General features: G+C 41.5%; 1 protein-coding gene across 1 annotated transcript in view; it reads left to right on the top strand.

Annotated features, from left to right (window-relative positions):
- Window positions 1-20009, top strand: part of DNAH6 (dynein axonemal heavy chain 6) — a 570270-nt gene that overhangs the window by 452235 nt on the left and 98026 nt on the right. Inside the window, exons 67-69 of the mRNA XM_073542156.1 lie at window positions 8170-8316; window positions 11373-11511; window positions 13403-13522. Coding sequence (XP_073398257.1) covers window positions 8170-8316; window positions 11373-11511; window positions 13403-13522 — 406 coding nt within the window. The remainder of the gene's footprint in view (window positions 1-8169; window positions 8317-11372; window positions 11512-13402; window positions 13523-20009) is intronic.

The following is a 20009-nucleotide window of genomic DNA, read 5'->3' on the forward strand; positions in this document are numbered from 1 at the left end:
AGCTTAGGGTCTGTAGGAGAGACTGCTCTGGGCAGGAGAAACTCCTCTCCACCTTGGACTCTGTCCGCATCTGTGTCTCATGGAACTACCCACTTCACTGAGGCGGCCTGTCTTGATTTCATTTGAGGGGGAAATTTCTAGCAGCAAGCCACGGTTGATTGGTATCAGATTCTCATCCGACACCTCCAAAGTCCCTTGTTAGTGTCCTCTGTCGACAGAAGTGTCCTGTTCGAGGCAGTTTTTGTTGCCATCAAGGCTGTCTTATTCCTCCCCATCCAGTCTTGCCAGCTGACAGAAATGTCAGGATGGATGCGTTTTCTAGGTCCTTCCCTTTTTCTGGTCAAAGTGATGAGTCCCAATTTGTTGTCGACCCTTTCAAGATGGTAACTGTGGACTCTGGTGGTCCTGACTCAGATTCCGCCAGGAATCTTGTTTGTGCTGAAATCTGATACAAGGCAAGTCCTATTGAGGGGTCACTCTTTAACATTGGTTGGTCATGCTGGGCAGAAAAAGACTTTGCAACCTATCTCGTGTGGAGTTTGAGTCAGCCTGTCCCTCCTGTGCCCATAACAAGACCTCAAGGCAACTTCCCTCTGAACAAATGAAAAGGTATGCCGTTAAGAGATGCCTGGATCCACCAACCATTCAGCCAGAAGATAAGCCACTTGACTTAAATTCCTTCTTAAAGGATCCGGGTACCACTCCTACACCTGCTTGCCTGGAGGATGTCAAGGTAGATAGCATCTTGGCCACTAAGAGGGTAAGAAGAAGTGGATTTTAAGGTTTTCGGTCACATTGTGAGATCATGGTAATCCAAGGAGAATATTCATACCCATCTTCTACTGGAGAAATTCCTTGCAGGTTTGAAGAAGAGGGGGTATAAATGGGGGGAGTATTGTAGCACCAGTGTTCTTACATGCCTCTGCTTCTTTTCTCTGGCAAAGATGCCGACTTACTGCCCTGGCAGCTCACCTGTGGCTCTGCTCCCGGTCTACAGGATCTGTGCAAGTCTTGCAGAGCTCCTGGCAATGCGCTTAGGGCATGCATGTGCATCCATCTTGTTTCTTAAAGAGTTGCACACTCTCCTACAGTGTCCCTTAAGACACCGCCACCTGCTGGGAGGTGGTTTAGCAATGTTTGTTCTTAGCTAGTTCTAGTACTTACTGCTACTCAGTTGTAAGATCCCCGTGCTCCTGATCAGATTGGCCCTGTCTGTTCCTGTTCCAGTCTGCCCTACTATTTCCATAACCGAGTCAGATGAATTACATCTACATCTTAAATCCCTGGTTTTCTCTTCCCAGTGTTGCTGTAGATGATTGACAGCTCTCTTCCACGTGTACATAGGAAGAGACCAGTCAATCATTTGCAGTGGCCCTGGAAAGTATATTTTCTCTGAAACGCTGGATCATTTCAGAGAATAATATGCCTAGCTGCAATCTTGCAACCAGGCTACAATTCATACGATTTTGGCAGTTTGAATCACCTGACAGGTTCCCTTTAAGGGGGTTGCTATTTCCCATCCAAAACTGTCTACAGTCCCTGGTTACAATACTACTGCAAAATCAGGCAATGCATACATTTCTGAAGCAAAGTCCTATTTTTGCCCTTCTCCGTGTCAAGTATGTTTACATCACAGGGCAGTCATTGCTGGGGATGTATTTGGAGTTCTAACTTTCCACAGGGCCTAGCGCACCTCTGCTCAGCAATATCCATGTCATCTCACATACAGTACAGAACAGGGATTGCACACTGATTTCAGCCATGCATGTGTAAATCCATGAACTCTGTTATGGGATGGTTCATGCACACACCTGAGATGACAACAACCCCCAAGAGCAGGAACATCTGTGCTGATGTCCCATCTTTGTGCTTTTGGAGGCACTTTACCCCATGACCTGTAGAGAAGACATCAGCAGTCAGTGCTGATTAGGGACCACAGCTCTAATAATGATATATTAGAAAGTTTTTTCTACTAACATTCGGGACACTTTGTAGGAGAATAGTTTGAAAGAGGACATCACCCAAAGTACTATATTCTTTGGCGTGGTACAGCACCAGCTGATCGATTCATTACATAGCTATTATTGACTGAAGTATTCCTTTATGGTGTTGTTAATGCTTCCTGCTGTAAGTGTGCACATGTCATCAATTCATATTGTTATATGCATTCAAGGCTTTATTTTTTATTTAAGTAAATACAAAGAAAACCTAACATGACTTTTAAGGCACATTCAATCTGAAATCATTGCTGGATCCTGTTTGCCACTGACACTCATCTTAATAATACTAAAGCTTTTAAGTCGCCTTTTGTAGGAAAGCATTGTGATCTCAATTTAGTTTCAGCAGAGAAATGCTTTCGCAAGAGTGATTTTTGAAAGGTTTGCCATCGCTTATGCATCTGCATAATGCCGCCGAGTGAGGCTCGAAATGTTATCTGCAGCTCAGCTAAAGACCCTTTCATCAGCGCAGGCAAAGTCGTAATAATCCTTTCAATCCTGAATGCTTCAGCTTTGGAATGTGATTACATCTTTGTCTTTACAGAATAGTGTTTTCTGTCTGATTACATCTTAGATCACACAAAAATGTGCATGTAACAATTTCCTCCCTGAATACTTGTAATTTCATGATTCGATAAAGACTTCACGATTTGATGTTTGCCATTTATCGCACAAAGTATATGTAAAATAAAAAGAATGGGTAAGTGTAGAGTTCATTATGTCATACAGCTGAAAATGGAACGTAAATAGAAATGACGTTATTACTGTAGAAGGAATTTTACTTATGGATATCGTACCCCAGAACCAATCCATTGCTATCATTCTAAAAAACCTATCGAGACTCTAAATTCAAACCTCACTAATATCCATCCAATTGCCCAGCACCATCTGCAAATTTACCTTTATACATTCCCTTTAAAAAATGTAATATCCTGGTCAGCTACAGCTTTATGTCAGTTATAACTAATCTAAGGGAAATTACTTTATAAAGTAAGTACACCCAGTATATAAGTAACTGCTCCATTGTTTATCCCTCTACACAAACTGGCACCTAGGGTACATGCTCTACCCTTTAGAACTACACCTCTGTTTATCACTTGCCAATAAAATTTAATTGGTTGTCGTATATCCAAGATGTGAAATTTTACTAATTTTTTGTGTTTTTATGTAAAGTAAAACGCTGGTTTTCAAAACTAAAGTTTTTTGAAAACTTTTTTTTTTTTTACTTTTTTTTCTAGTGCAAAGTGCAAACATTTCATCCATCCTACATACTGAGCAGGGTCTAGAAGCGCTGGAATTGTCTTACAATTTTAGTGTTGATTCTGCAGCATAAACCCATGCCAGTATACAGAATAATGATACACGTGTTTTCAAAACTTTGCAAATAACAAATGAATTTCCATGGGTTTCAAGCACAGAACCAAATCAGCATGCCATTATGTGTAGCAGAAATACAGCAGCTAAAAATTCTGACACTTCTGGACTCGCAAGTCACGAGAAATTAGGATCTGATGGAAGAACTGTACAGACAGCACTTGAGACTGCAATTAGACCTGCAGTAAAAGGGATACCCTAGTTAAAGTGGTTCTACTGGAATGTGATATTGACCCTTGAGATAGGTAATCAATATCAGACTGGTGGGAGTCCGACACCTGCACCCCAACAATCATCGGCATGGGCAGCTACATATTGAATGGAAAGGCACACAACAGCCACATTAAGTGTTTCCATCTGGATGCCACTGAAGCTAATAACTGATGAATGTGACAAGTGTCGGACCGCCACCGATTGGATATCTTAAAAGGCTTGTCCAGTACTTGGACAACCCTTTCTGAATCCCTGTTTCCCCCTAGTAAAATAACACCTATAATCCTCTCTGGTGCTGGCGCTGTTCCAGCAGTGTTATCACTGGCTCTCCCATGGATTGTGTGACATTTTTATGTCATAAGATCCCAGCGGCCAATCAGCCCTGGTTTCTCTCTCCCCTTCCTTCAGACAAGCACGATTGTCACGTGGGAATCCGAAGAGAACCAGGGCCGGCCCTGGAAGTGAACATAGGGATTCATAAGGTGTTGTCAGAGTAGTGGACAACCCCTTTAAGCATAGGTCATCAATATGTCCAGAGAATCATTTAAGGTTGGTTCCATATCATCTACCTTTGAGCTGCATGAACAAACTCTTCTAATATTTCTGAAAGAATCTGGCTCTTTAGCTTTACATTTAATCATTCAATCTACAGGCATGTCCGAAAGTGCATGCACCATTGAAATTGTTAAAAAAAAATGAAGTATTTCTCCCAGAAGATTATTGCAATTGCACATGTTTTGTTATATACATGTTTATTTTCTTTGTGTGCATTGGAACAACAACAAAAAAAGTAGAAAATAAGGCAAATTGAACATAATTTCACACAAAACCCTAAAAATGGGCTGGACAAAATTGTTGGCACCTTTCCAAAAATATGGGTAACAACTTTGTTTCAAGCATGCAATGCTCTTTCAAACTACCATGTGACAAGTAACAGGTGTGAGCAATATAAAAATTATACCTAAAACTAGAAAAAAAGGTTAGAAGTTGATTCAATCTTTGCATTGTGTGTTTGTGTTGACGGTGCACAATATAATCAAGAAGTTCAATATACAAAGAGAAGCAAGGCACTTACTGCCCCATCCAATGTCCTTCATTGTGGTTTACATTAAAACAAAGCAGGGGAGCCCCCAATTGAACAGCACTGGACGAAGGCCGTTTCACGCAAAAAAGCACTTCTATGGACCCGTAGAAGCACATTTTTTGCGCGAAACGGCCGTCGTCCAGTGCAGCTCCACTGAGGGCTCCCCTGCATTGTTTTAATGTAAACCACAATAAAGGACATTGGATGGGATGGTGAGTGCCTTGCCTCTCTTTGTATATTGGATTTGGACATTTCCTTGGTCATTTCACTGACTCGGCACCTGTAAGTCCCTGTAATCGGAGCTGTCTAATTATCCCGGAATAGCGCAGCTGTGCCGGTAACTTGTGTCTTCTTGCAGCATATAATCAAGAAATTTATAACCCATGGCACTGTAACTAATCCCTGGATGTGGACGGAAGGGAAAAATTGATGAAAGGTTGCAACGCAGTATAGTCCAGATAGTGAATAAGCAGCCCCAATCAAGTTCCAAAGAAAGTCAAGCTGTCCTGCAGGCTCAAGGTGCATCAGTGTCAGTGCAAACTATGCATTGACATTAGAATTAAATCAAATACTATGTCATGAGAACTAGGAAGACCCCTGTGCTGACAAAAGACATAAAAAGCTAGACTGCAGTTTGCCAAAATGTACGTAAGTAAGTAAAATCCTTTTGGGTGAGCATCTTGTGGACAGATAAGACCTAAATAGAGCTTTTTGTAAAGCACATCCTTCCCTCTCCTCTCTTAGTGCTCAATCCTCACTCCACAAACTCATCCTCGCAGAAATCTCAAACACCTTAATTTACACTCATTCTCTGACTCTCCCTCTTACAGACATAGCTTCCTTACATGACACAGATGCTGCTGCCACTTTATATAACACCACAATAACAGCAGCACTCAATTTGGCTGCCCCATCACACACAGCAAAACTCGTACAACCAACAGGCAACCCTGGATGACCAGCCTGACCAAAGAACTGAGATGGGCTTCCAGGGTTGCTGAACAGAGGTGGAAGAGATCCCGTTCTGCTGAGCACTTTGTAACATACAAGCAGTTCTTCGCCAGCTTCAAGTCCATGCTCACTGACGCAAAACAAACTTACTTCTCATCTCTCATATCCTCCCTGTCTCACAATCCTAAATGGCTTTTCAGCATGTCCATCTTGAACTGTTCTCCCACCTCTCCTCCTGCTCCCTCTTTGACCGCTTACAATCTGGCTTCCGACTGCATCACTCAACTGAAACTGCCCTAATTAAAGTCACAAAAAGACCTACTAACCGCCAAGAGCAAGCGACACTACTCCATCCTTCTCCTGGACCTATCTTCTGCCTTTGACACTGTAGACCATTCCCTGCTGTTACAGATTTTCTCATCTCTTGGCATCACAGTCTTGGCCCTATCCTGGATCTCGTCATATCTAAGAGACTGGACATTCAGTGTCTCCCTCTCCCACACCACCTCCTCACCTCGCCCCCTGTCTGTCGGTGTTCCCCAAGACTCAGTCCTAGGACCCCTACTCTTCTCCATCTACACCTTCGGCCTGGGGCAGCTCATAGAATCCCATGATTTGCAGTATCATCTCTATGCCAATGACACACAGATCTACCTATATGGAATTGACATCACCTCCTTACTGACCAAAATCCCACAATGTCTCTCCACTATTTCATCTTTCTTTTTATGCTCTCTTTCTAAAACTGAACAGGGAAAAAAAAGAATTCATCATCTTTCCCCCATCTCACTCTATCCCTCCACCAGACCTTTCCATCAATGTCAATGGCTGCTCACTTTCCACAGTCCTGCATGTTCGATGCCCCGGGGTGATCCTCGACTCTGCCCTCTCTTTCAAGCCACATATCTAAGCCCTTGCCTCCTCCTGCCGACTCCAACTCAAAAGCATTTCACGGATCCGTACATTCCTTGACCAAGAACTGTAAAAATGCTCATGGACGCCCTTCTTCATCTCCCGCCTTGACTACTGCAACCTCCTACTCTCTGGCCTCCCCTCTAGCGCTCTTGCACCACTCCAATCTATCCTAAACTCTGCTGCCTGACTAATCCACCTGTCTCCCCATTATTCCCCAGCCTCTTTTTTCTGCTAGGCCCTTCGCTGGCTTCCTATTGTCCAGAGGCTCCAGTTCAAAACCCTAACTATAACAAACAAAGCCATCCACAACCTGTCTCCTCCATACATCTGTGACATGGTGTCCCAGTACTTACCTACACACAACCTTCAAACCTCTCAAGATCTCCTTATCTACTCCCCTCTTGTCTCTTCTTCCCACAACGCATACAAGACTTCTACCGTGCTTCCCCCACACTCTGGAACTCTCTACCCCAACACATCAGATTTTCACCTACCACAGAAACCTTCAAAAGGAACCTGAAGGCCCACCTATTCCTACAAGCCTACAACCTGCAGTGAGCTTCAGTCTACTGAACCACTGCATGACCAGCTCTACCTTCTCCTAATGTATCCTCACCCATCCCCTGTAGCCTGTGAGCCCTCGTGGGCAGGGTCCTCTCTCCTTCTGTACTTGTGTGTGCCTTGTATTGCTCATGTTTATTGTACTTGTCTATGTATACCCCTTTTTCACATGTAAAGCGCCATGGAATAAATGGCGCTATATAAATGAATAATAATAATTATTCTACTGTGTACCGAAAACAGAATGAAATCTATAATGAGAGAACATCATGCCTACAGTCGATTATGGTGGAGGTTCAAAGATGTTTTGGAGTTGTCTTTCTGTCTCTGGCACTGAGGGCCTTGAATGTGTGCAAGGCATCATGAAATCTGAATATTACCAAAGGATTTTGAGTCAAAATGTAGTGCCAAGTGTCAGAAAGCTGGGTTTGCGTCCTAGGTCATGGGTCTTCCAGCAGAACAATTGGAGTTTTGTTTGCAATTATATCCAATTTGCCTTTTTTCAGTATTTTGTGTTGTTCCAATACACACAAAATAATTAAATATGTGTTTAACAAAGACATGTGCAATTGCAATAATTTCCTGGGAGAAATACGTCATTTCTTGGAACAATTTCAGGATTTTAGTATTTTTGGTTGCAAGAATAGTTCTACAGCCTGTGCAATACTTACAATAAAAAATTCCAGAAATCGTGATAGACTTAGAATAACAAGAATGTAACTAGAGTCAAACACATATCAGCTTTTTAATTGTTTAGTTCTGAGAAACTGTTAGTATGCAAATAGACTTTGGTGGAAAAAAAATGAAACGAATTAAAAACCGGCACTAAGCAATATCCACGGGTAATTTTTTTTGCTGCTGGTGCAATTTAGAACACACCGTTGCGCTGAAATTAGAAGGTCCACCTTTGATTGACTTCAATCAGACATTTTCTCACCATTGCCTCAGAAAGGCTCTGAATTCTGCAATATGGATTCCAGATAATTGAGTCAGACAAGAGGACAATGAGATGTTAAAATGTAATGTTCAACAAAGAGGTCATTACATTTTCAACAAAATGACTTTTTGCTGCAGGTTACTAATGAGCCTCCGAAAGGTCTCCGTGCTAATATCCGTCGCGCATTTACAGAAATTACTCCAACGTTCTTTGAAGAACATCTACTTGTCAGGAAATGGAGGAAGGTTATTTTTGGAATTTGCTTTTTCCATGCCATCATTCAGGTGAGTCTCCAGCTTTGTTCACTACTCTAGCGGAGCAATCATTGGATGATGATACGTTAAGGTCTTGAGATGAATATAGTGGTATATGATAATTTTTTTCCAATATGAGTAAGGCTGGTTTCACATTAGCGCTTTTTAAGCGCACGCATGGCCCCCGAGCCGGCTCTCTGCCCGGCGTGCCCGCCCCTTGCTTGTAGCGCCGCCTCCTAGCGCACAGCGGCGCCTGCGATCGGCGCACCCTATTTTTAGCATAGGGTGCGCAGATCGTGCGCAGGCCGTGCGCTAGTTGCGCTTTGACCTGCGCTGCGCACTTTTGACGGTGCGCCGTGCGCGCCAAAATCAAACTTTTCGGATTTTGGCGCGCACGGCGCACCGTCAAAAGTGCGCAGCGCAGGTCAAAGCGCAACTAGCGCACGGCCTGCGCACGATCTGCACACCCTATGCTAAAGATAGGGTGCGCCGATCGCAGGCGCCGCTGTGCGCTAGGAGGCGGCGCTACAAGCAAGGGGCGGGCACGCCGGGCAGAGAGCCGGCTCGGGGGCGGAGCTACCCCCGGCCGTGCGTGCGCTTAAAAAGCGCTAATGTGAAACCAGCCTAAGACTAATATTATAATACCATGTAAATATGTGTAGAGCATTGCATAACTGTGATCAAATAGAGTTTTTGGAAATATTTTCTTTTTATTTGCACTCCTACAGTGGCTGCTGCAACAGCTGTATCTAAAATCTGCAGAATAATTGCTTTTATTATGCCCTTGGATCTACGATTGCAATGTCAAACACTATTTAAAACCACCATACACTTGTTTATATTACACATAATGTATGTATGGGAACAGTGATGCCAACATTGAATAATAATTAATGACAGTTTTCTATATCACTTTGTTTGTTGTGGTATTGTCGTTTTTCTTTTAGATCTCATTATTATAATTACAGATAAGTGCAATTCATTAGTAATTATGTTCTTTGCATAGAAATACAGTGTGACAGACTTTGTGATTTATGTATATACTTCTCTGGTTAATTAATTAGTTTAACTCTGGCTTTTGATAGCCATAATGCAACATTTTAGCATCCAAATTGTGTCTACAATATATGGACCTTGCTTGTTTTTTCTTGTGATCTAAGTTTACTGGGGTCCTAAGCAGCTATGGGGGCAAATGCTTTTATCCATGATGCTAAATGGAATGTCATCAGGTGTGTCTTGGGTATCGTATAACTGTTAACACTCACCTGTATGGCAGTGTTACAAAGCTCAAAGACCTGACTGGTTGCATTGGCTCACCTATCACATGGGCCAATGCAAACTGTATAAGGATGATTGTTTGGGCCCCATACAGTTTGAATATTGCTGACAGCAGAAGCCCACCTTTTATTTACACAGGGGGATGACCTACTAGGAGCAATGATTTTTAGGCCCATATAAAACATGCAATCAGCTGATGGACAACTGGATATTTGGTTCATAACTGACAAGAGGAAAAGGGCCATATATGGACTCTGTCAACACAGAATGACTGTTCAAACCAAGGGCAGGTGCTCGGTGCATCATGGCAGGGCCGGTCATTTATATACACCTTCCCACCTGCTTGGTTTCTGTAAGAGATGTGCTGGGATCGTGCAAACATGCCTTGTTCTCATGATGGCGTATATAACTATATAATATCTTATATATGTGTGTGTTACTGCTGTTTTGTACATTCACTGTTAAGTAGGGAAAGTGAGTTACCCCGGGTCAGCCACTAGATGGGGGTATAATTTTAAAGGGGAGTATTACCTCAGATTGACTACTAGATGGGGGCACAGAGACTATAGTTCTGTACATAGTATAGTAGGCATAAGGAAACCAGTGTGTAGATAGCTAAACATAGGAGGGGCACGGTGGGATGTTAGGAAGGACTTCCTGATAAGAGTCAGTCAGGGCGAGGATGCCCATTAGCTCAGGAGGGCTGGATAGCCCTGGGCAACATGCAACGTACAGCTCAAGCCAAAGGCCCAGCATATAATATCCTTGACCAGCATTGTTACAGAGGGACCTACAGCAGCAGTACTGGCAGCACCGTATAAGTGGTTCTGCAGTTGCTAGTGAAGACTAAGCAGTACGGGCACATCTATTAACATGTGGCAGCTTATCTCAATGGGCTTATGCCCTCAGAGCCAGGGCAAAACGGCTGAGGGAACACTCAACTGGAGTGATGCTGGGCACTGAAGATGCTGTGGGACCGTTCGGCATGGTGCGGCCCGGAAGCGGGCTTAGTGACAGAGAGAGAAGGGAAGGGACAGAAGAGAAGTATGCTGTGAACCATGATGATGATGCTGGAAAGAGTATGAATATGCTGTGTACAAGTCTCAGTAAAGTTGCTCTGTTTAAGGTTGAACGCGACTGTTGCTGTTATTTCTAAAGTGGATACTGAAGTCCTCTAGAAACGTACAGAGGACCCTGATGGAGCTGTGATAGGCTCTTCAGGTATGCTGAATGATGGGCAGCGTGTTTATGTGATGGGATGCCAGGGCACACTGTTGCAGATGTTGGTGGCCAACGACTACAGCCCTGGCCATCCCTCACATTTCCATCTATCTCCTCTCTCTTTGGCTGTATGAAGCCAGAGCTGTCAATCAAAGAGGGTAGAGATATTTGAAAGCAAGCAGGTGGGAGGGTGTATTTAAATGTGTGTCCTCACCATGATGCACCGAGCACCAGTCATTGAACAGTTATTCGGTGCTGACAGAGTCCCTTTAAGGTGCTATAATCTATCATATATAGGAAGCTAAAAAAAGACAAATGGTTGCACATTCAAAACTTAAGCCATGTAAAATGGTAGCTTGGAAAAATTAAAAGAGAGAATATTTTAAAGGTTATTTAACGTGCACAAAATTAGTCTTTCGTTGCATATGATACATCAGTTATTGCAATTATAGTTTATGTCTTAGGCCAAAATAGATACCTCTTGGAACAATATTCAAAAATAAAAATAAAATATCCATGACACTGAGCTGAAAACCTATACTGCTGTACTACTATGCTTAAAAAAGGTACCTATAATTTAATCATAGGAGAGGAAGAAGTTTGGACCATTAGGATGGAACATCTGCTATGAATTTACTGACAGTGACAGAGAGTGCGCTTTACTCAATCTAAACCTATACTGTCAAGAAGGAAAAATACCATGGGATGCCCTGACCTACATAACAGGTAAATGTAGGTTTGACTTGCCACTTCTCAGCTCTGGCAAAATTATACTTTCTCATATTTACTCAGCGTAAAATTGCATATACAGTTGTGGCCAAAAGTATTGACACCCCTGCAATTTTGTCAGATAATACTCAGTTTGTTCCTGAAAATGATTGGAAACACAAATTCTTTGGTATTATTATCTTCATTTAATTTGTCTTAAATGAAAAAACACGAAAAGAATTGTCCTAAAGCCAAATTGGATATAATTCCACACCAAACATAAAAAAGAGGGTGGACAAAAGTATTGGCACTGTTTGAAAAATCATGTGATGCTTCTATAATTTGTGTAATTTACAGCACCTGTAACTTACCTGTGGCACCTAACAGGTGTTGGCAATAACTAAATCACTCTTGCAGCCAGTTGACATGTATTAAAGTTGACTCAACCTCTGTCCTGTGTCCTTGTGTGTACCACATTGAGCATGGAGAAAAGAAAGAAGACCAAAGAACTGTCTGAGGACTTGAGAAACCAAATTGTGAGGAAGCATGAGCAATCTCAAGGCTACAAGTCCATCTCCAAAGACCTGATTGTTCCTGTGTCTACCGTGCGCAGTGTCATCAAGAAGTTTAAAGCCCATGGCACTGTGGCTAACCTCCCTAGATGTGGACGGAAAAGAAAAATTGACAAGAGATTTCAATGCAAGATTGTGCGGATGTTGGATAAAGAACCTCGACTAACATCCAAACAAGTTCAAGCTGCCCTGCAGTCCGAGGGTACAACAGTGTCAACCCATACTATCCGTCGGCGTCTGAATGAAAAGCGGCTATATGGTAGGAGACCCAGGAAGACCCCACTTCTTACCCCAAGACATAAAAATGCCAGGCTGGAGTTTGCCAAAACTTACTTGAAAAAGCCTAAAACGTTTTGGAAGAATGTTCTCTGGTCAGATTAGACAAAAGTAGAGCTTTTTGGGCAAAGGCATCAACATAGAGTTTACATGAGAAAAAAGAGGCATTCAAAGAAAAAAACACGGTCCCTACAGTCAAACATGGTGGAGGTTCCCTGATGCTTTGCTGCCTCTGGCACTGGACTGCTTGACCGTGTGCATGGCATTATGAAGTCTGAAGACTACCAACAAATTTTGCAGCATAATGTAGGGCCCAGTGTGAGAAAGCTGGGTCTCCCTCAGAGGTCATGGGTCTTCCAGCAGGACAATGACCCAAAACACACTTCAAAAAGCACTAGAAAATGGTTTGAGAGAGAGCCCTGGAGACTTCTAAGGTGGCCAGCATTGAGTCCAGACCTGAATCCCATAGAACACCTGTGGAGAGATCTAAAAATGGCAGTTTGGAGAAGGCACCCTTCTAATATCAGGGACCTGGAGTTTGCCAAAGAAGAATGGTCTAAAATTCCAGCAGAGCATTGTAAGAAACTCATTGATGGTTACCGGAAGCGGTTGGTCGCAGTTATTTTGGCTAAAGGTTGTGCAACCAAGTATTAGGCTGAGGGTGCCAATACTTTTTTCTGGCCCATTTTTGGAGTTTTGTGTGAAATGATCAATGTTTTGCTTTTTGCTTCATTCTCTTTTGTGTTTTTTAATTTATGACAAATTAAATGAAGATAATAATACCAAAGAATTTGTGTTTGCAATCATTTTCAGGAAGAAACTGAGTATTATCTGACAAAATTGCAGGGGTGGCAATACTTTTGGCCACAACTGTAGAATGAAAGTTGAAATGTATGTATGCTGTGTACTTGCCACTCTCTGCCAGTACGTGTTACCAAGCAGGTCCTTTGGGCATAAATATGAATAGTGCATCTGTCGAGCTTCAAGAAATTACTATTGAAAGACTAAACAAAGAAATTCACACATGGCATTTAACTGAAGCATGATGCTTTATTTTCTAGGAGAAATAACATATGGGGGAAGAGTAACTGATGCATGGGACCAAAGATGTTTGAGAACAATTCTAAGAAGGTTCTTTTCTCCTGAGACTCTTGAAGACAATTATGTTTATTCTAACTCTGGTAAGTAAAATATATCTATTTCTCATACATATACTGTCTATCCAACAATACTTTGTGTTTTTTGAAAACCTGATAGTAGTAAAGGGACAAAAGAAATTTTCTAGCTTCCCAGAGGCATTGTGAATATGTACTGTACTTCATAATCTAGTAATTCTTCTGTATACACATTAATGCTTTTCTAGTTAGTATCTCAAGAAATATCTTGTCTGAAGAAGATGCAGTTCTTAAATTCAGATAAAAAAATAAAATCAGGCTATTTTAATGTTTGAAAAGTATTTAGAGTAAGAGATTTTATTATTTTTTTTCAAATGCATCTCTAATCCTTATATCCTTTAATGTAACAGTGACTCATCACCTACTGGTGACCCTTAAGACCCCTATACTCAAAAGATAAAAGTCAACCTAATGGCTGATACTGATTGTAGCGATTAAACATCGGCTGACTTGGTGAAGTTAGTGGTTGTTTGTTTGGACCGATGCCAGACCAATGAATGACCTTTACTGTCCAAAACACTGATTGGACTTGTTGGAGTTTTTCAATTAATAAAAAGCTTTGGCAAAAATTTAACATGGCCAATAAGGTCTGAGATTTTTTTTTTATTGCTGATAAACAACCATTCGTCCTATTGGTGAGCGATAATTCGTCGGTCCACCTTTGTTTTATGTATATGGGAGAATTCAAGCTAATATTTTTGACCACCTTTAGCTGATACCATAAACAGACATTGTAACTTATAAGTAATGATATGCAGGCAGTGCATTTCAAGGAATCAAGCTAACTACTTGTGGACCGCCGATAGACTTTAAATGTCTAGGCGGTCTGCACGGATTTTAAAATATCCCTGCTTAGTAGATCAGCTGCACGAAGTCCTCTAGACGCAGGACTGGAGAACCGCTGATAAACACATCTGGATTCACCATTGGGAAAGCAGAGAAGGTTTATTACTGTTTCTGCCTTCCTGATTGCTGTACTCATAGTGCTGAATAAGCCCTTTATAAGCAGTATAATTAACACTTCCCTTTCAAGACCTTCTGATCTTGTGGTCACTCTATGTAGAGAGAGCAAGAGCTGTTGGGTCCTAAAAGACCCTGATCAGTACTGCAATGCAGGCAGAAGGCTAAGTTTCCCATGTAACTGGGAATAATATACTAGCCACAGTTACAAGGGAAATCAAATAATAAAAAAGTATTTAAATGTTGATGTGTGAAATAAATTAAACATAAATAAAAAGCACCAAAACCGTAAATAAATAAAGAAAAGTTGTTGCCTTTGCAAACCACTGCTACTAGCCCTTGTCCTTAACCCCTCATAAAAAATGTGTCTAGTATATAAAATAACTGTCACAGAAAGAAGAAGAGACTTTAAGATGTATTTATAAAAAATAAATAAAAGATGTGAAAAACAGACACGTATTTTCTTTAATTTTGATATCTGCAAGAAAAAAAATAGAATTAAAATAACATAAAAATTACCGTATTTTTCGGATTATAAGATGCACTTTTTCCCCCAAATTTGGGAGGAAAAAGGGGGTGCGTGTTATAATGAGCGGGGTCCCAGTGTCGCGGCTGGAGAAGGAAAGAGTGGAGAATTTCTGCAGGCCGCAGGCTGGGATGAAGGGGTGTTCAGATGTGCAACGCGCCACTGTGGGTGTCCAGTGCTGCTGCGGGTGTTTGCTGCTGCGGGTGTCCATTGCTGCTGTGGGTATCCAGTGCTGCTGCAGGTGTCCAGTGCTTCTGCGGGTGTCTGGTGCTGCTGATGGGGCTCTGCTGACATTTTGTGAAAGGCCAGAGCCCCGCAGGTCCATGGTTTCCTATGCTGTGGACTCCAGGAAAATGGCTGCCAGGGGCGGCACATGTGCAGATGGAGATCTTGGCACAAAGATCTCAGGAGATGACATCTCAGCACTGAAATCTCATCTCTCTAAATATTGGTGCCGAGATCTCCATCTGCGCATGCGCCGTCCCCAGCAGCCATTTTCCTGGAGTTCACCGCATAGGAAACCATGGAACTGCGGGGCTCTGGCCTTTCATAAAATGTCGGCAGAGCCCCCACAGCACCAGAGACACCCTCAGCACTGGAGACACCCGCAGCAGCACCAGACACCCACAGCGGCACACCGCACATACGAACACCACCTCATTCCAGCCTGCGGCCTGCAGAAATGCTCCACTCCTTCCTCCTCCAGCAGCGACCCTGGGACTCCGCTTCACCGCAGCCACCACCCCCAGTAAGCAATAAGACGCATGGATTATAAAAAGCACCACCATTTTATTAAAAAAAAGTTTTATTCCTATTTTTCTCCTCAAAATTTGGGGTGCATCTTATAATCCGCAAAATACTGTAAACCCAGCATATCACGTAAATAAAATGCTAATTTTTTGCAGCTCTAATGAGAAATAATTTTTACAGCTCTTTAAACTGCGGGTACAAAAAAAACTAGAAATGTGCCTGATCAGGAACAGGGGAAAATGACCAAGTCCTGAACTGGTAAAGCAGCATGGTTATGCTTCACTTGGCTGGGTGCCCCCCAAAGACAGCCAGGGGTAGGCCATGATCTCATGTAACGCGAATATTGAATTTTAATGCTATGTTTTTCGTGCAGAAAATCTGCTGCATTTGACTGGCTAAACAAAGTGGATGTAATTTAATGAAAACTACAGATCACTGTGCATTTAAAGATGATGCTGATTTGTGCGATTTTGGTGCTTTTTTTTTCTCTAAAAGCTTCTATGGGGAGAATGTGTTTTCGCTACATTCAAAGCGCTGCTTTCTAATCACGCAGGTATGTCCGCCTGTGTACACTGAACAATGCGGATTTACAGCATCCAATAAATTCTATTGTGGAAATTTCTGTTGCGGAGACTGGCATCTCCTCAACAGAAATTGACATGCTGTGGCTTGTAAACCCGCCCTGTGGTTGAGTTTACGCCATGTCAAATAGAAGCATAGTGGGCATGAGATTTCTATAAATCCCATCCACTGTGCTTGTATCATAGAAGGCAGCAGTTTGGACGCAGCGCCAGTGTGCTGCGTCCAAAAAGCTGCCATTCCTGATCGCGTGCACTTACCCTAAAAATGCAGATACCATTTGTGTGCTGACTGTCTGATAGAAAAAGCTGGAGAAACTTCTTTCCCATTTGAGAAAAACTGATAAAACTCTAACCAAACTCTGATAGTAAAAACTGACATACTGTCTGATCAAAAAAGTTGATCAAATTTGGATCATATTGTGTACGAGAAAATTCACCTACTCCAGAATGAGTTAATAAGCTGCATGATTTTATCTATTCTAAAGTGCTGGATTCATTATTTATAAAAAAAAATGCAAAAAGCATTCTTCTCCACGATACCAATAACATTTCAAAGGAAAATGTACTGTGTACCTTTCACAATTGTGGCACTCACTAGTAATGGCCTTTCAAGCACAAACGTTATATTTCAGAATTGGAGCAGATTTTCTTGGCTTGGATCCAATATTTTTTTAGTATCATACATGAAACAGTTGTCATTTATAACCATAAAATTGCTATGATTGGTTATTGTTATGTCCGTAGCCAACCTAAAGGGCAGGAATTACGGATTGGTACAAAAAATAGAATATAACAGCTGATGGGTGTTTAAGGGTCACCTCTTAAGGCAATACTTTACCTTTTCTTGATGTATGGAAAAAAAGTTTTAATATCCAGAAAAAATGTCTTCTTTGCTACAAGTGTATCTGTGAAGCCGCTTTGCAGTGTTGGGTCATAAGAATATTTTTTCTTTTCTGGGTCAAACTGGCTCATGCACTATTTATGGGTTTTATGGGATCAGCAAAATTAGACTAGCCCAGATGTAGGTCTTTTCTAACCATGCTGACTACATAACTAGTGGAAGTTGACAAGGACAAAAGATTTCTATATAGTGTGCTCTAAATATATTTTACTCTAAGTCAGTTGCCTTGTGGCAAGTTTAAGGGGGTGTTCCGAATCTAACTTTTTTTTATCCTAGATGTATATTTAATTTCACAATGTAATCTCTTTTCTAATATACTCTAATTAAAAATTCCTTATTGTTCCCTCACTACAATATCTAACTGCCTTATTTATTTTAGTACCTACTTCCTGTTTGGTGACACTTTGTTCCCCAGTGCATGCTGGGATATTCAAAAAAATCGTCATTAGGGAGTAGAGGCTGCGTTTGCTGTTGCAACCTCTGCCCCCACCCTGAAATGAAGCATCATCAGTGACGTCTGTTTTAGAGACTGGGCTAGTCCCTGTGCTAGTGGGCATGTATCGGTTGTATTCTCAGTGCACAGTGAGAGCGCACTCCCTCACCGGGTTTCTCGAAATCTCAGTCTGCACCACATGTGCCACCTAGGGCAGCTAATTTCCTGAAGCCCATTGCCAGGAAATCAACGAGAAGGGGATTCCGCTTACCGCCAACATCTTACGAGAGTCCAGGGCCTGCAGCCTTGCACCGCCAGGACATCCCCTCCTTTAAGTCCGGGGCCTGCAGCATCTCCCCATTCCTGCCACTGGCTTCCTAAAGCAGGAACACTGCCTCCTGTGATCCCGCTCTACCATTGCCAAGCCCTCCCCGGTAAGCTAGCCTAAAATTAGACTATAAGACGCACAACCATTGTATTTTAAAAAAATATTTTTTCTATTTTCTGCCCCAAAATATGGGGTGCGTCTTATGATCCATTGCATCTTATAGTCCACAAAATACGGTAATCAGTCACACCTCTATGAGTAATATATCATGGACAGTCCATGGGTGTAGAGGACTTGGTGTGTCATCCAGGCTTATTTACCATGACCAAAAACAATGGGACACTTAATGAATCTTCTTGTTTCCACCCTAGTGTTCTGGATTTGACATGTCCTTCCATCTGTTAACTACAAAATGAGAAGTTCCCATTCTTGACTTAAACTTATCAACAATTCACTTATCTGCTGGCATTACTTCTGCCTTTGCTTTTTAGAGGACTGACTGTTAAATATAACAGATGGCTCCTAATGTATTGTTAGCTCAGACAAAAAAATAGACTGATGTACAGCAAAAGATACTGTGGGGAAATTCATTTTTTATTTTAAACATCAAACAGCATCAATACTCCTTTAAGGATTCTAGGTAATGGTGATCTTTAACTCTAGGGGATAGTCAGGTGCCTCATTCCATGACCTAGGTTGGATAAGAAGAATATTTTACATACAAAATTAAACTTTATTTTTTATTAATAATTAATTTTCTTTACTGTGGAAAGTTCTGAAGTTTGTAAAAAAATATATGTAGGTGACTTCCAAATCCAAGAATTCCAGTCTATTTGCCAGCCTTTAGTTGTATCCATATCAACTGAAGTACCGATGATAGCAGTGAAAAAGTCAGCTCAGAAACTGTATCTCACTGATATTGGGGAAAAGCTCCTGCAGGAGATTGTTTTAATAAACACAACTCGCAGAGGAGGAGGCAAGTACAGACTCTTTCAATGCCATTATCTGTACTCCAAATGAATATGTTCTGATATCAATGCAGCTGAAGGCAGGCAATTTGAATGAGGAAAAGCAAGGGTCTGGAAGTCTACTACATACATTTTTGCACAGGAATGAAGAATAAACTCCTAACAAAGTGACTGGCAGGATTTCCGAACTTTCCAACCTTGAGAAAATACTGAAAAAGAATGAAAGTTTAGTTAATATTTAACCTTTTGTTTTTCAATATTGTTGAGGCATAACATAAGCGAGTTACAATGTTGCCATTGTTGTATATGTCTTTTTTTAAATAGCTTGGAAAATATTATTGTTTGCACAGTTTATTTTTCAAACATCCCCAAGTCAGCCCTTCTCAGCCTACGCTCCATTACAGTCAACTGCTTCCACTTTGAAATTGATCTGTAGAAGTAAACAACATGTCCTTCTTTGTCCTTTACTTCTTCCACTACACCGAACCTTCTACATACAAGTAACTTCTCTGTGACTTTCAAAGCTTGACAGGTTAATCAATTTTTATCCATAACTACCATTATATGTCCATATTGTAACTTAACTGACAAAATCATGAATGATTATATTTGCTTTAAAGGTTGAATTGTTTTTTTCCTCATGCTAGGAGAACAGCAAATTAGATAAGTTTATTAAAAGTTCTTATGTAGAACATCAAATAAAGCAACCACTTAGCAATGATTAAAAAAATCGCACTAATAAAAAAAGTTTTCCTATAACTTTGTTTTATTGCCCATGACTTGCAGGTGGTTTTGTAAGGGGTTGCAAGGATGGTATTATTCCCCCACTCTTTCTGGTAAATTGTTGACTCATGTTTTACTGTGTAAATAATGTTTTATACTAAATTGCTGTCGTGTGTGTATAACTGTGCAGGGAAAGTGCAGTTCTTAGTTAGTCCACTAGATGGGATTTGGGGTAAATAGTTAACATAGGAGGAGTCTCCTTGGGGTAAGCCAGGAACATTTCCTGATTGTGTTCAGTAGGGCCAAGGAGCTCAGACAGGTCT

Source organism: Dendrobates tinctorius, unplaced genomic scaffold, assembly GCF_039654945.1.
Source record: "Dendrobates tinctorius isolate UK_male_01 unplaced genomic scaffold, ASM3965494v1 ptg000011l, whole genome shotgun sequence".
Taxonomy (NCBI): domain Eukaryota; kingdom Metazoa; phylum Chordata; class Amphibia; order Anura; family Dendrobatidae; genus Dendrobates; species Dendrobates tinctorius.